This window comes from Drosophila grimshawi, unplaced genomic scaffold (assembly GCF_018153295.1).
Source record: "Drosophila grimshawi isolate 15287-2541.00 unplaced genomic scaffold, ASM1815329v1 contig_311, whole genome shotgun sequence".
NCBI lineage: Eukaryota > Metazoa > Arthropoda > Insecta > Diptera > Drosophilidae > Drosophila > Drosophila grimshawi.
Window position 1 is genome coordinate 22,189,982 of NW_025063098.1, and position 14,673 is coordinate 22,204,654.

The 14,673-nt window shown below is 44.8% G+C and overlaps 3 protein-coding genes across 6 annotated transcripts in view; all 3 read right to left on the reverse strand.

Annotated features, from left to right (window-relative positions):
* Positions 1-4,628, reverse strand: part of LOC6568543 — a 52,822-nt gene extending 48,194 nt beyond the window's left edge. Inside the window, exons 1-2 of one of the 3 annotated variants that reach the window (XM_032740637.2) lie at positions 4,578-4,628; positions 304-749 (exon numbers count right to left, since the gene is read on the reverse strand). In XM_032740637.2, the coding sequence (XP_032596528.1) occupies positions 304-427 (124 nt within the window). In that variant the 5' untranslated portion in view covers positions 428-749; positions 4,578-4,628. Of the gene's footprint in view, positions 1-303; positions 750-4,156 lie in introns of all 3 variants that reach the window. The other 2 variants (XM_043215054.1, XM_032740636.2) reach the window with 2 other exon arrangements.
* A 792-nt stretch (positions 4,629-5,420) lies between these two features.
* LOC6568542 (peptidyl-prolyl cis-trans isomerase G) lies at positions 5,421-11,806 on the reverse strand. 2 transcript variants are annotated; one of them, XM_001994779.3, is made up of 8 exons: positions 11,372-11,806; positions 9,968-10,055; positions 9,078-9,107; positions 8,076-8,215; positions 7,851-8,001; positions 7,683-7,797; positions 7,321-7,551; positions 5,421-7,242 (listed from the first exon to the last, which is right to left on the reverse strand). In XM_001994779.3, exons 1-8 carry the CDS (start codon positions 11,673-11,675, stop codon positions 5,563-5,565), a joined length of 2,739 nt encoding a protein of 912 aa, XP_001994815.1. In that variant the 5' UTR covers positions 11,676-11,806; the 3' UTR covers positions 5,421-5,562. The 2 variants fall into 2 exon arrangements, with proteins under 2 accessions (XP_001994815.1, XP_032596356.1); XM_032740465.2 differs by having other exon boundaries at positions 7,683-7,794; positions 11,372-11,795.
* A 222-nt stretch (positions 11,807-12,028) lies between these two features.
* LOC6568541 (glutamine--fructose-6-phosphate aminotransferase [isomerizing] 2) lies at positions 12,029-14,518 on the reverse strand. Its single transcript, XM_001994778.2, has one exon. The coding sequence runs from the start codon at positions 14,368-14,370 to the stop codon at positions 12,274-12,276; it is 2,097 nt and encodes a 698-aa protein (XP_001994814.1). The 5' UTR covers positions 14,371-14,518; the 3' UTR covers positions 12,029-12,273.
* Positions 14,519-14,673: the final 155 nt, after the last annotated feature.

The window sequence follows — 14,673 nt, forward strand, 5'->3', positions numbered from 1 at the left end:
GGATCAACCCCCAAAAAACAACGGGGAAAAAAATTCAAGCCAAGGGTGGCAATATTCGTAGTTCATAGCTACAAATTTGGGCTGTAAGCCAAAAAATAGAAAAAGAAAAAAACGAAAAAAGCAAAAAACAAAGAAACTTTTCTCGCGTGTTTTAGTAACTTTAATATTTTATACTAGCCATTTCTTTCTGAAGCGAACTCAACAAGTTCTCCGGTGCTACTTGGCTAAGAACACGCCCGCACATTTTTGGCCATTAGTTTATGATTGTTGAGAGTTTGGCAAGGGATTCGTTCAGTTACTCACCTGTTGTCGGCAACTTGGTCAGCAGCGTCGGTTGTCCATTGTCATCGGTCGTCGTCAGCAGCAACAGCAGCAGTATTTCAATTATTATAATCACAAAAATGCGTCGATTGTAAAACAAAAACATTGCAATCTCGCGTTAATTTCCCCGTTGGTGTTTCTCTTCCAGTTTCGGGCCAGTTAGCCGCTATCGCAATCTCTATTTTATACTTCTTTGTAGCTCGATTATTATTTTATTTTTTATTTATTTATTTTTTTTTAACACAAACCGGCAGCTCCTCTTCACGTAGTCTTCGTCGCTTCTTACTTCTTCATTCGCATTTTTTATGGTCTTCTTAGGCGCATCTTCACATTTGGGTTTCTTTTTTATGCATTTTGTGCACCAATACACACGCACACACGCAGCTTACATTGTTTATGTGCGTCACTTTCACGACTCTTCCTGTTACCTTCAAGCACAAGAAAAAGCAACGGATTTTTTTTATATATACCGACACACACACACATGCAAACAACAAGCAACAAACAACAAACAAAATGGCGAGTCGTTAGGCATCCGCAAAAGTATGCTAATATATTTTAGCTATGCTGGAGAAACATGCGTAAATATTTGACATGTGCAACAGTGCGTATACGTAATCTGTTTAATAGGCCGCAAAACTCTGCCATCGCCAGAGGCGCCACCATCAAAACGTCATTCGTTGTCATCACGAGCTTATGTCAAATTGATGCGAATTCCTTTACCTAAACGTCAGCTGACTGTTTTCAACACTGAATGTGCACAAACTCAAATTATGGCTACTATAAAAATTGTACAATGTATTATCTCTTAGAGATGATGAGCTCATAAAAAATATCCTTAAGCTGTCTCAAAGCTTTCATCCCAAAATATATATATATATTGGATATGCTCCAGGCAATCGGAGGAAACAACTGAAGTAATTGTTTGAATATTTAATGCTCGAGAATATTTAGAATCAGCATATGAAAACTACATTAATATCTATATGCGTATTAGTAATAAAAAAATGTTTGCTTCGTTTTTAAAATGTTTAGTCTATTGCAGTATCAAACTCACTAAAGATCAGTATAAAACGATTGCTGCTGTGAGTGGAAAAAAAAAGAAAATACTCGATGAGTAAGCTAGAAATATTGCCAAAATGCGCACATTTAAAACCACTTCATTTTTTGGCATGTTTTTCTCGTTTCTGGGATTTGTCTTGAACTCCATTTTTGGCCTTATCTTGGCTCCGTTTTCAGCGTCTAATACAAGTTGTGTTCGCCGATTGTCCTCGTTGCGCGACAATCTGTGGCAATCTATTGCGCTTGCTTTAGTCAGTTACCCACTCCTGCGGGCGCATCAAGAAGCTCATCATGATCATAATGCGACGCTGCGACGATGGGACGGAGCGGCATATGATGATGATGCCATAACAGGCTGGGCACATTTCAATTTCACAACCAATTCGAAAGACAACACAAGTACCCAAAGTGCGCGTGTTTCTATAAGATACATTTCTAGCTAGAATTGTGCATGAATTTGCGCGGCAAAAAATAAGAAGCAAAAAAAAAAAATGAATCGAATGAAAACGTCGCATAAATGAATGCTAAAATATATTTTGGGCAACGCTGACATCGCCATTAGTGTTGTTGTAGTTATTGTGGTTGTTGTTGCTTCAACTACTATCAAAGGCTTTGCAAAGAGACGAAAAGAAAAAAAGTACAAATAAAGCAGATGATGACGCCGACAGCGGCAGCGACGGCAGTTGCGGCAGCGGCGCTGACGTAGCAGCCAATATCAAAGCTTTACATACGCATCTCTTTGTGTGTGTGCGAGAGTGTGTGTGTGAATGTGTGTGACAGTATCTGTTGCAGCGGCATTTGTGGCTATTGTTAAACTTTTTTACACAATATTATATACACATTTCTACAAATTTTATGGATAAACAATAAAAAAAATGTCAGAATATTCCACTATTTTTTTTTTTTGTGGTTGTCAGTGCTGAAATGTAATATTGGTTTTTATTGCGTAAAGTTTTTGGCTCATTGTTTAAAACTTGTATTTATTGCCATAACCACGCATTTATGTGTTTGAAAAAGTTTTTAACAATAAGCAAACAACGATTTTCACGCTGGTCTTTTGCTGCCAGCTAAAAGCACTAAACCAAAAGAAAAAATAAAATTTCATGCTCAATTGAGAGATAAGGAGGAAAGAAGCGCAACGGAAATCATATCGGGGTAGTTGAGAATTATATAAAACAAATTTGACTATGCGAAATACAAACACACACAAAGAAGCGGGCACACATACACACAAACACACACACACAGACACGCATGGATAAAAGTTTGTTTTGTGCTGCGGCTGCGGATGCCGGTCGAAATTGAACGACGACGCAAATTTCGATTTCCTCGAAATTCTACCTTGTTGTGCCTTCTATTATGCTTATTCTTATTCTTCGTGTTCTTGCTACTTCATCATCGCCATTCTCACTCACATTCTTCATCATCTTCAGCGACGCTAAGCGTCATATACATTTTGCACTTTTGTTTGCAAAACGACAACAGCAGCAGCGGCAGCGGCACCAGCAGCAGCAACACAGCTTACTAAGCTTTTTCTGAGCATCCACATTCGCATCAACAGCAGCCCACTCTCACTTTGGCTGTGGTCCTCTGCTGATGTTAACGCCAACGCCAACGCTGCACAGTGTTTTTTAGGCATCAAAAATGGAACAATAAATATTCTGCTATTGCTTATTTACAATAAAATACAATCTATACCAATAATTACTAAATTGTATCTAAACTCGAAAAGTCAAAGTGAAAAGATGATTTTCTGATTCTGATATTAGATTCGGCGAACTGCAATTACTTTTATTTTATAGCCAGAATTTCAGAAACAGTAATATGCAATTTTCTTGTAATATGAAGAAAACCGTGAGATTACACAAATTAATTCATCACAATCTTAGTTTATTCTCTAAGATTCAAAAGCGCTAAAAACTATTCTAATTTCTTGAGCGTTTCAATTCTCAGCAGTTTTTTTTTGCAATTGTTTCTATTGTTTTTAATCAATTTGGTACACTGTGCGCCGTTGCTGCTGTTTTGCTCCTTGTTTTTGCTACGCTTTCGCTTTGTGTTTTGTGCGCCGAGCTTTGGCTTTGCTTTGCCTGCTGCCTGCTTGCCTACAGCCGCTGTTGCTTTCGTCGTGGCCTTGTGTTGATGTTGCTGTTGTTGTTTTTGTTATTGCCCAGCTTGTCACTGTGTGCGTGCGTGTGCTTTTTGGTTCGACTACCGCTGCTGCTGCTGGCTTTGTGGCCTGGCCGAAGAAGAAGAACTACTACTACTGTACTTGGCGGCAGCAATCGTTGGCTTTATTGCGTTTCATATCCTTTTTTTTTGTTTGCCATCTTTGGCCGTGTTGTTTGCATGGAATTTCTCATTTTAAAATATTCATTTCATATTTACCCCCGATCCATACATACACACACACACACATACACACGTCGGCACGCACTTGATTTCTTTGTTGTGATGCCGTATTATGTCATAATTGATTTGCAAAAGGACACAGGAAATCAACAATGCCGGAATTTTAACAGCAACAACAGCAGCCAATAATGAATCACATTTCATTTGATTTGCACTTTAAAAACATGGCCCATGTGGTTCTCCTCTCTCTCTCTGTCTCTCTCTAGGTATGTGTGTGTTTCTCTCTTATTTTTTCCTTCTCTCTCTGCCTCTCTTTGTGCACCGGCTTTTGTTGCCGCCATCGCCTGTGCCAGCTGCCCCCTCCCCCATCGATATTGCTCTCTGCTGACGCCATAGCCTTTGCTTTATTTTGCTTTGTTACTACCTTTGTTGTGTGTATTTTTGCAGTTTCGCTTTGCGTTTGTATTTCACTGGCTCAGCCTATCAATTTTTTATTTTGTGTTGTTGTATTTGCAATTTCGCACACACACACACACACATGCACACATACACGCTCTCACGCACACTTTAACATTCGACGGCGACATCAACGACGACGCCGACGCCAACGTCGACTGCGGCCGCCGCTTAAATCAACAAATTACGAGTATTTTCACTGTCGCTGTCGAACATGATTTTCGCAATTGTTGTTATTGTTGTTGTCATTAAACATTATTTGTTTGTTGCTTTGTGGTGCTCTGCGCGTGCATTAACAATAAGATACACACGCACACATACACACACGCAGAAAGTTACAAAAATATTTGTCAACGCGTTGCTGTCGAAGCGCCGTTCGAAATATTTACAAACTCTGCACTGCGAATTTAAATGCGAGAGCGGACTCGCGACGTCGCCAGCGAGCAGCAAACACGTCCAAACAGTTTGTACGCCATTCGTGTACTGGAAGCTTTGGTCCGAACTGCCGCTGCCGCTAACATGTTCGCTCGCACCAATACAGGTTCAGACTCACACGCATTCTCTGTATGCGGCAGTCAGACAAATAATACTCGTAAGCTTGCATTTGCCGGCGACGTCAACGTCAACGTCGACGTCGTCGCTGGCAACAACTTTTGTTTTTGTTTGCGCTGCAAAAAGAAGAAACAAATTTCAATGGCAGCGTCAAAAGCTCGCCACCATGAATGAAAGTTTGCCCATAGCGAAACGGAAGAAAAACGATGCACACAATAAACGGACAGAAATTCTTATTGCCGAATGGCGTTGCCGGATCAATTGTGCATATTAAGAAACCACGAATTACTTTAAGCATTTCGTAATTGCGCAATGTTTTACGTTAAAAAAAACTCAATAACAGCAAATTAATCGGTATTGAAAAATTTAATTTCAGCAATTGCGGAGATGTAATGGTGAACTATTTGGCCATAACGACGCAAGATATTTAATGAAATACATTACTTGAGTTCTAAATACTAATATTTAGGCAAAACGTTTGGTTTTTGGTTGAATGGTCTGTATCGATATTCGATAATTACGCGCCCAACTTACGTACGTTACGAATCGTGTAGTAATGTAGCAGCGAGCTTCTGTCATGCAAACGATGAGCGCGCATTTTGAATTCGCTCAAGCGGCAAGTTATACAAAATAATTACAATTTAAACATATAAATATAATTATATTTGAAGACATTGTTGTGTAGTAAATTTTGGTTTTATTGGGCGCTAGAATTGCATAGAATTGGTGAGCTGATTTTTACAATTGTATTATGTGTTTACATTACATATTTTTAATTGCTTGACTGTGATTGATTTCAATGAGGCGTTCTTCTTCCTGCTCCTAATCCGAGTCGGAGCGCGGTGAGCGCGTCGATTGCTTCTTGGACTTTTTATGCTTGCGCTTCTTGGTGTCGTGGCTGCTGCCGCGACTTTCGCGCCTCGCTCGACTCGCCGCCGCCGACGCATCCTGCTCCTGCTGCTGCTCGGCGCGCTCCTCCTCCTGCAGTTTCTTCAGCGTCTCCGCCTTGAGGCGCTCCAGCTCGTTCAGCTCGCGCGTGGTACGCTCCTTCTCCAGCTCATCCTGGCGCTGCTTCTCCGCGCGCCGCTCCTCCTCCTTGGCGATCTCCTTGCGCATGTGCTCCTTGAGCAGCAGCGCCGCCTCCGCCCGCTTCTGCATTTTCTCGCGTGCCGCCTTATCCTTATCCTCGGACTCCGCAGCAGCGGCGGCGGTGGCGGCGACCTTTGCCACACTGCGATCCCGCGAGCGACGCTGACGTGGCCGGCTGCTGCTCCTGCCACGACTGCGACTGCGTCGTCGCTCGGCGGACGCGTTCCGCTTGCGGCTGGGCGAATCGCGTCGCTTGCGATCGACTGAATCTCGTCGGGAATCGTGGCGCTTCCTTGGCGGCGCCGGCGGCGGCGATTCTTGGCGTCGTCTCCGTTCGGGCGACTCTTGTCGCTTCCTCACCGGCGACTCCTGACGTCTCCGGTCCGGCGACTCACCGCCCCGCCTCCGATTGCCGGGCGATGCCTGCCGCCGTCCCCGACTCCGCTGGCGCTCTCGGGAGCTGCGGCGTCGCTCCGCCGGCGAGCTGCGCGTTCGTATGGGCGACAGCGGGAAGCGATTGCGGTACTCGTTGTCCGGCGAACGCTGGCGACGATCCCGATCCGCAAACGGATTGCGCCGGCTGCGATTGAACTGACTCTGAGTCATGTTGTTGTTGTGATTGTTGTTGTTGTTGCTGCTGCCGTTATTGTTGTTGTGGCTGTTGTTGCTCTGCCGCTGGCGGGCTGGCGAACGCTGCTGCTGCTGCTGCTGGCGACGTGCCGGGGAGCGACGACGTTGCGGGGATCGGGAGCGACTTCTGTTGCGATTGCGGGAACTGGAACGTTCACGGCTGCGCTTCGATCTCTCCGGCTCGCGATGCCGGTCGTCTGCTTTGCGCTCGTCGCGCTTCTTGCGATTTTCCGGCGCCGCTTCGACAACCTTTGCTGGCGCTGGCTTGGATTCGCTCAGCTTGCGCATGGGTTGTTTGCTGGCTTGCTCCTCCGGCTCCGAGTCCTCACTGTCCGTCTGCTGTTCGTAGTCCAAGGCGTTCATGTCCACCGATTTGCGACGCTTGGGCGGCGCCTCCTCTTTGGGCGGCTTCTCCTTTTCGCGCTCCTTCTCCTTGGGCGGCTCGTGTGTCTCCTTCGCTGGCTTTGAACGGTCCGCAGCAGCATCCTTGCTGCTGCTGTTCGGCTGCCGTTTCTGTTTCGACGGCGATGATTTGTCTGGTGTCACTTTGCCGCCGTAGGTGCTGGCATGGCTTAGCTCAAAGTACGATTTCTTTGGATCCTTGGAGGCCTCCTCGTGGCGCTTTTTGCGCTCCTGTTCGCGACGCCGCACCTCCTCGTCTCGCATCTTGTTCTCCTCCTCCATGCGCTCCAGATCCGACAGCTTAATGGTGCGCTTCTGCGCATGCTTCCAATGCGGCGGCGTTATGCTCTTCGAGCGACTGCGCGACGGAGTCCTAAAACGCTGTAAAATATGAGATGAGAGACGAGTTATAGATTTGATCGATGTTGAATCGCAGGAATAGGAATTTAGATTGCTCACAAAGACACCGCGTCCCTTGACGATGCGACCACTGCGTGAGGTGGGCACCTGTTTCTTTGACCAGCCAAACGCATTGCGATTCCGCTCCCTGCCCCGATCCCGCTCGTCCCGTTCACGGTCCCGCTCATGGTCGCGTTCACGCTGACGTGCCTCGCGTGACACATCGCGTCCGCCGCCTCGATCCTCGCGGGAACGCGATCGCTCGGCACGCATTAGGAATTTATTCGACACCTGCACAGGTAGGAGGCAAATGATGTCAGTAAATTATTGGCAAATAAATAAATAAATATTCAATTTAGTTTGCATTTGCTGCAGTTGTGTTTCTGTGTGTCTGCCACGTGCACTCCTCAATTGTGTTGTACCTCGGGTATTTCGCTAGGATCGATTTTTGTGATGGTGACCAACGGATGAATTTCGCCCTCCTCATCATGGTGCTCCTCACGTCCATTGCCACGCACAGCACGTCCCGAATCGCTGCTGCAAATAGTTGCCATTAAAACCAGTTATGAATAATTGTTAATTTGGTATACTTTTCACTGTCGCTGGATTTGGACTCCTTGTGTGATCGCTTCTTCTTTGCTTTGTCCTTGCGCTGCTGCTTGGCCTCCACCAGCTGCTCGTTCTCGCTGCCTGATTCCTCAGTGGCCGTTGAACGCTTTCTGCGTTTCTTCTCCTTCTTTGCTGCAAGCCAAATATAAATTCCATTATTATGCTTATGAGTTGTGGAGATGATGGTAGTTCAGAGTCGAACTCACCCTTTGATTGCTTAACCAGTTCGCCACAGTTGACTATGGCCGCATCCTGCAGCGGGCGCGAATTGCGATCAATGGGCAGATCCTCTAATTGACGCACCAAATCCTGACCGGATAAAACATGACCGAATACAACATGGATACTGCAAAGCGATGAGAAATGCATATGTTTATAAGTAATTCAGTATTTGATTGGTATTCAGTTAAGCTAGCTCAGACTAAAGTTCTATTTTATCCTCGATTCCATAAATTATATATATGTTCTCGATCAGCATTCATTGCCGAGTTGATTTAGCCACATAAACAAGACCATCTCAGCGACTATAAGCGTTAGAGTTCTTCAGATATGCTATATATATTATCGTTTACTCTACGCAGTCCAAGTTGATTTCCTTTTATCGATACTAATCGATTTCCGATAAGAGAAAGAATTCTCAATAGAAAATATAGCCTGACACATTATTGATGATAATATATAGTATGAGAAAAGCCTGATATATATTTAAAAACTTTCTCGACTAGAAGCTTCTAAGGTATTTTTCAATTTTAAATCTCTACTTAACAAAATTAGCTCTGCTCAACAGTTGAAATTATTGCCACAGCTTCTATCACAATAAGCACAATAAATGCTGAAAAAATAATTAAATAAATGCTGAAGACAAGTATACATTAAAAGTTGGCTTAGCTATAAAATGAATTAACAAACAAAATGAAAGTTCTTTATTTTTATTAATAGTAGTGAAATAATAGAGACGATTTCTAAGCTCTTCCTGTGCCTAAATAGTATTTCTATAAACTAGATATGATGAGTGGTGGTTAAAACATTCTCAGATGAAAAACTAAACCTTTTTTCTTTTGTCGTATTTTAACAGCAAAAAATCAGTGATATTTCTATGAAATGCTTTTAGAGGCAGCAGTACTATTATTTTGACCGCAACTGTATATCTTTGAACTGTTTCTTCAGCTATATAAATAAATGATTGTTGAGATGATGGCTCTACTTACTTGTCCAAGTGTGGCGCAGGCTGTGTTGTACTACAATGAAAAACAGAAGAGAAGAAAAATATTCTTTACACATTGCAAACTTTGGTTCGGTTTGTTGTTTGGTTGTTGTTGGTTGTCTGGTTGTAGTTTTCTATTGTTGCTGTTTGTTGAGTTGTTGTTGTTGTTCTTGAGGCTGTTGTTGTTGTCTGTAGTTGTAGCTGAAGATGGAGACAACAAACTTAAAGATATCAAGTTGAAGACAACAACTGGGCAGCAACTGAGCAGCCAATCCCGACTAGGATTCGATTTGATCATCTCATCATCATCATCATCATCAGCATCAGCTTCATCATCATCATCATCATCATCGCGTTGTGGTTGCTGTGGTTGTTGTTGTGTTGCCAAAGACAGTGCCGAGTGAAGAGGAGAGGAGACGAGACGAGGGAGGCTGACGCAGAGGCTGCCCATAGGTCTCAGCTACGCCCAGTTGCACCCACACCCACACTCACACACACACACACGCGCACACACACGCACACACAGATATACACACGCTTTGGGCCATTGAGAGGGTGGTCGGGGGGGTGAATGGTGTCGGTGGTGGTGGTGGCTGGTGGGTGGTGGGTGCCCAGTCCTCTCGTCCAGAGAGAGAGAGAGAGAGTGAGAGCGCGAGAACTGGTCTCAGAGAGAACTCGCATACTCGCTGCTATACGGCAATAGATCAATGAACAACAACAGTATTTTAAATCGATATGCAAAGTACAAAAGTATATAGTAATTATGTATGAATGCATGTTGTTTGTTTTTATCGCTGCAAGAGAAACTATTACACAATTCCGTGTGGATTAAGATATAGCCAAAAATAATAAATTGATTGATTGGGATTGAGACGCCACAGTGAAACCACTTACATAAAGAACTGCGAACCGTTTGTGTTCTTGCCACGATTCGCCATCGACAGCAGAAATGGTCGATCGTGCTTCTTCTCAAAGCACTCGTCTGCAATAAAGTTGAAAAGAAAACAAACAATCAAATCAATTTGTCAGTAATTATTTCATATATCTATTTAACACTTATGCATTTATCTAATCTGCCTACTCAGCACTGATTCTCTTTAATGAGCAATGAAGGATACAAGTCTAGATTCAAACTAGCACCATTTATCTTAACTTGGCAAGGAATAATAACGAATAATTTAGTTTTAGGGTTTCACTTTAAGATGAACCCTTCAGTTGCAGCTGGATTCCATTCACAACATTTCTTACATTTTGGCATGTTTACTGAATGTAAAGTTGTTGTTTATATATTTTCCCATAAAGAGCAACACTCTGCAATTTCCAAATTCAATAAGTATGTCGCGACTTCAAAAAAATAATATATACTCGTATCCAGATTCATCAGGAGAACTTTAAAATTGAGGGACTACATCGCATAGAAGCAGACAGACGGACGGACATAGTTATATAGAACATGTTAGTGATAATCCAGATAGCTACACTAGCAGATACCCTCCTTTTAAATACATTCAGACTGGCTTCTATTCGTTTGTCCCATTTCAAAAAATAAATTTGTTCAGTTGATCAATATTATGTCATAAATGGGAAAGATATCTTTTGCTATCGGAAATCAATTTGTATCGATATTTTCGAAACTAGCGAAAATGAAACAAACTTGATTTACGTATGGCATATGAGAAAGAATATTCTAGATTTCATAAATAGTTTCTGAAATGGACTTACACAGACAAAAAGACGGACACGTCCAAATCGAGTTTGCTGGCTATGTCGATCAAGAATATATATATACCTTATGGAATCAAAGATTCTTCCTTCTAACTGTTACATACTTTTGCACAAATCCCATCCAACTTTTTGCTAATTTTTCACATACATATATATAATTAAACGATTTCTTCAAAATTTTACTAAAAGAGAAGAAGAAGATGAATGGAAACACCAATCACAATGCCAAAAGTATAGATTAGAAAATTAAGCTAAAGGCCTAAAAAATGACTGCAAAGCGTCCAATAAGCAACCTGAAAATAAATACAAATTTGTAATGCTTTCGTGTCATGCAAACAGCGGAGGACTAATGCATGTCATGCAGAGGCAACACACACACAGATTGTGTAGTCGAATAACAATAATAATAATAACAGTAATCAGGCTGTGCCATTAGATCGAATTATTTGATAGCAACACACACACACACAAACACGAACATACACATATACTCTATGCTTTGTGTATGTATGCATAAGCACACACACACACAGATGCAAAGAAGTCACACACACACACACAGACAGAACTTACCCTCGAATGTGCCGCCATAAATTGATTCGCCGCCGGTGCCGTTGCCCGCACTGAAATCGCCAGCCTGCACCATAAAATCCTTGACCACGCGATGGAAGATGACACCTTTGTAGTGGAGTCGCTTGCCGGTGACAAGTCCGGTGCCCTTTTCGCCCGTGCACAGCGAACGGAAATTCTCAACGGTCTTCGGTGCAATGTCGCTAAACAGCTCAAAGACGATGCGACCGACGCTCAAACCGCCGAGCGTTATGTCGAAAAAGCAACGCGGTCGCGTCGCACTCGCGTCCCGCTTGTTGACCGTCATAATTGTCGTTAAGCGCAATCACTTTTTTCACTGTTTTTATTTGTTAATTATTCACGTTGCACAACTTTTTGTACGCTTTTCTTTCTTTTCCACTTCTAGTTAACTCTGTATTTGCGGCCAAATGCAGGGTTGGCATGCAGCAAAAGAAAAATATTTATTGGCCAGGGCTGCAAACGTGTCATACATGTCATGTTGCGGCCCTGAAAACTCACTTGTTTCGCTCGCAAAATGATTCAATTTGAAATAATTGTAATGTTAATTATTCAAAATTAACATGGCTTGTATTATTATTGTGAATATACACTGTAAATAATACACAGATTAAATGGGATATACAATTATTTATATTTCAATTGCGCACAAAAAACATTTAATTTTTTAATGGCACACAATGATTAACAAAGAAAAAGCGAAAGAAATGCAAATTGCTCGATTCAAAATCAGTAAATAATGATGGAACCTAGACTAAATATATATATAGATATATATGTATTACGGACAATACATAGAATAAAACGCTCTGTGCGGTCAGCTAAAATGAAAAATGGAATTCTTCTTAGGGGGATGCAGTGCATCGCATCAGGCATCTGCCGGGGATTTACTCAACTGTCACCGATTTGGCCAGATTGCGGGGACAGTCGACGTCGCAGCCTCGCAGTACGGCAATGTGATAGGAGAGCAGCTGGAGGGGTATCACGGTGAGAATGCCCTGCAGGCAGTCCACGGTGCGGGGTATTTGCAGCGAGCGCGTGGAGAAGGCCATCGTCTCCGCATCGCCTTCTTCGCAGATGAGGATCGGTCGGCCCTTGCGCGAGGTGACCTGCTGCAGGGCATTCATGCACTTGGTGTACACTGGATCACGCATCACGATCATCAGCACGGGCATCTCATCGTCGACCAGCGCCAGTGGTCCATGCTTCAGTTCCCCCGCCAAGATGCCCTCGCTGTGCATGTAGGTCAGCTCCTTGACCTTGAGAGCACCCTCCAAGCAGGTGGCAAAATTGAAGCCACGTCCCATGATCAGCAGCGACTTGTGCTTGTACAGCTCCTTGGCCAGCTGCTGCACCTGCGAGTTCAGCTGCAACACAGTCCGGATATGTGCATCTAGCTGCGACAGGCCGGCGATGATCTCAAGGCGACGCTGCTGCAGCGACAAGCGATCCTCGGACATGACCAGGGCGAACATCACCAGCGAGATGAACTGCGAGGTGTACGCCTTGGTGGAGGCGACACCAATTTCTGGGCCCGCATTGATATGGACACCGCAATGGGATTCGCGGCAGATGCTGCTGCCCACCGTATTGGTGATGCCCACGATGAGAGCGCCACGCTGCTTGCAGTAACGGAGCGCCATCAGCGTGTCCGCCGTCTCGCCCGACTGCGAAATGAAGAAGCACACGTCGTCGCGATAGATGGGCGTGTTGCGATCCAGGAAATCGGAGGCCAGCTCAACCATGACCGGCAGCTCGGTGAGCTCCTCGAGCAGTTGCCGTGTGGCGACCGCACTGTGATACGAGGTGCCGCAAGCGATGAGCATCAGGCGACGACAGCGCTTAATCTCCGGAATGTACTCCTTGATGCCGCCCAGGACAACCGTCTGGGTGACGAAACGCACGCGTCCACGCATTGTGTTTACCACGGATTCGGGCTGCTCGAAGATCTCCTTGAGCATAAAGTAATCGTAGTTGCCCTTCATAATCTGTTGTATCTCCATTTTCAGTGTGATTATCTCCCGGGCATGCGGATCATCCGAGGATTTGTTCACCCGGTGTATGCTCAACGTGCCATCCTGTTTGACAGCGGCCACATCATCATCCTCCAGGTAGATGACGCGATTCGTGTGCTCGATCACCGCCGATGCGTCCGAGGCAAAGAAATACTCCACCTCCTTGTGCTCCAGCGGCTGAAACTCGGCGCTGACTTCCACATTCCGGGCGCCACTGCTGTTGCTGCTGCTGGGCAGCAGATGGAATTGGGCTTGGTTGTGGGGACGATGCGCCTTCGTGTACAGTATGGGCACATGATCGGTGGCCAGTTTTGTCTTCGCCTTGATGCCCACCAGCAGTGGTGAGCCGCGACGCGAGGCGACGCACTCGCCCGGAAAGTGCTTGGACTTAAGGGCAATGGCGAAGGCGCCCTCGATCTGCTGGATGGCCTGCTCGACGAGCTCGCCGAAGGTGTAGCCCGGATGCGATTGCCAGAGATGATGCACCAGCTTGGCAATCACCTCCGTGTCCGTCTCCGACTCAAAGACATAGCCTCGCTTTTCCAGCAGCGTCTTCACGTCCTTGTAGTTGGTGATGATTCCGTTGTGGACAACCACAAAGCTATTCTCCGGATCGGAGCGTTGCGGATGCGAGTTCAGCTCCGACGGCACACCATGCGTTGCCCAGCGCGTGTGTGCAATGCCAATGTGAATGTCCACCGGCTGATCCCAGTTGCCCAATCCACCATTGCCGGATTCCCCGCTCGTCAGCATCATCTCGGCAATGGCATCCTCGAGCATTTTCACCTTGCCCGTTCGCTTCACCATGAGGATGTCGTGTCCCGCCTCGTCGCTGGGCGCATCGATGGCCAGTCCGGTGGAGTCATAGCCACGATATTCGAGACGCTTCAAGCCTTGCACCAAGAGCTCCAAAACCTGCTGACGCGACTTGGGCGTCAAATAATTGAGATAAGCAAAGATCCCGCACATTATTCCAATTTATTCTCCGCTTTAGTTAATTCCTTTTGGGCCACGTCGGCTTGCTTCTGAATGTAAACAGTGAATGAGAATTTCTTTTCTTTCTTTTCTACGAATGATAAATTTTGCTGCCCTCCCACACACACACACACACACCGAGGCACACACATATACACACACGCAACTGTAATCAGCAGTTGACGTGCGCAAAATGTAAACAAATAGCGCTGCAAAGGCATTTCTTCTTGTTGTTTGCCAGCTTGTGCTGTAACTAAAATAAAAATTTTACAGTGCTGTAAATCGAAAGCTAATAAA

What these genes read in the sequence shown, in the direction of transcription:
- LOC6568541 (XM_001994778.2), bottom strand. Translation starts at nt 14,370, where the DNA reads ATGTGCGGGATCTTTGCTTATCTCAATTATTTGACGCCCAAGTCGCGT.
- LOC6568542 (XM_001994779.3), bottom strand. Translation starts at nt 11,675, where the DNA reads ATGACGGTCAACAAGCGGGACGCGAGTGCGACGCGACCGCGTTGCTTT. An exon ending in ACTGGTTAAGCAATCAAAGG is followed by an intron (nt 8,002 to 8,075) that starts GTGAGTTCGACT and finishes TTTGGCTTGCAG; the next exon opens with CAAAGAAGGAGAAGAAACGC. An exon ending in TCAAGGGACGCGGTGTCTTT is followed by an intron (nt 7,243 to 7,320) that starts GTGAGCAATCTA and finishes CATATTTTACAG; the next exon opens with CGTTTTAGGACTCCGTCGCG.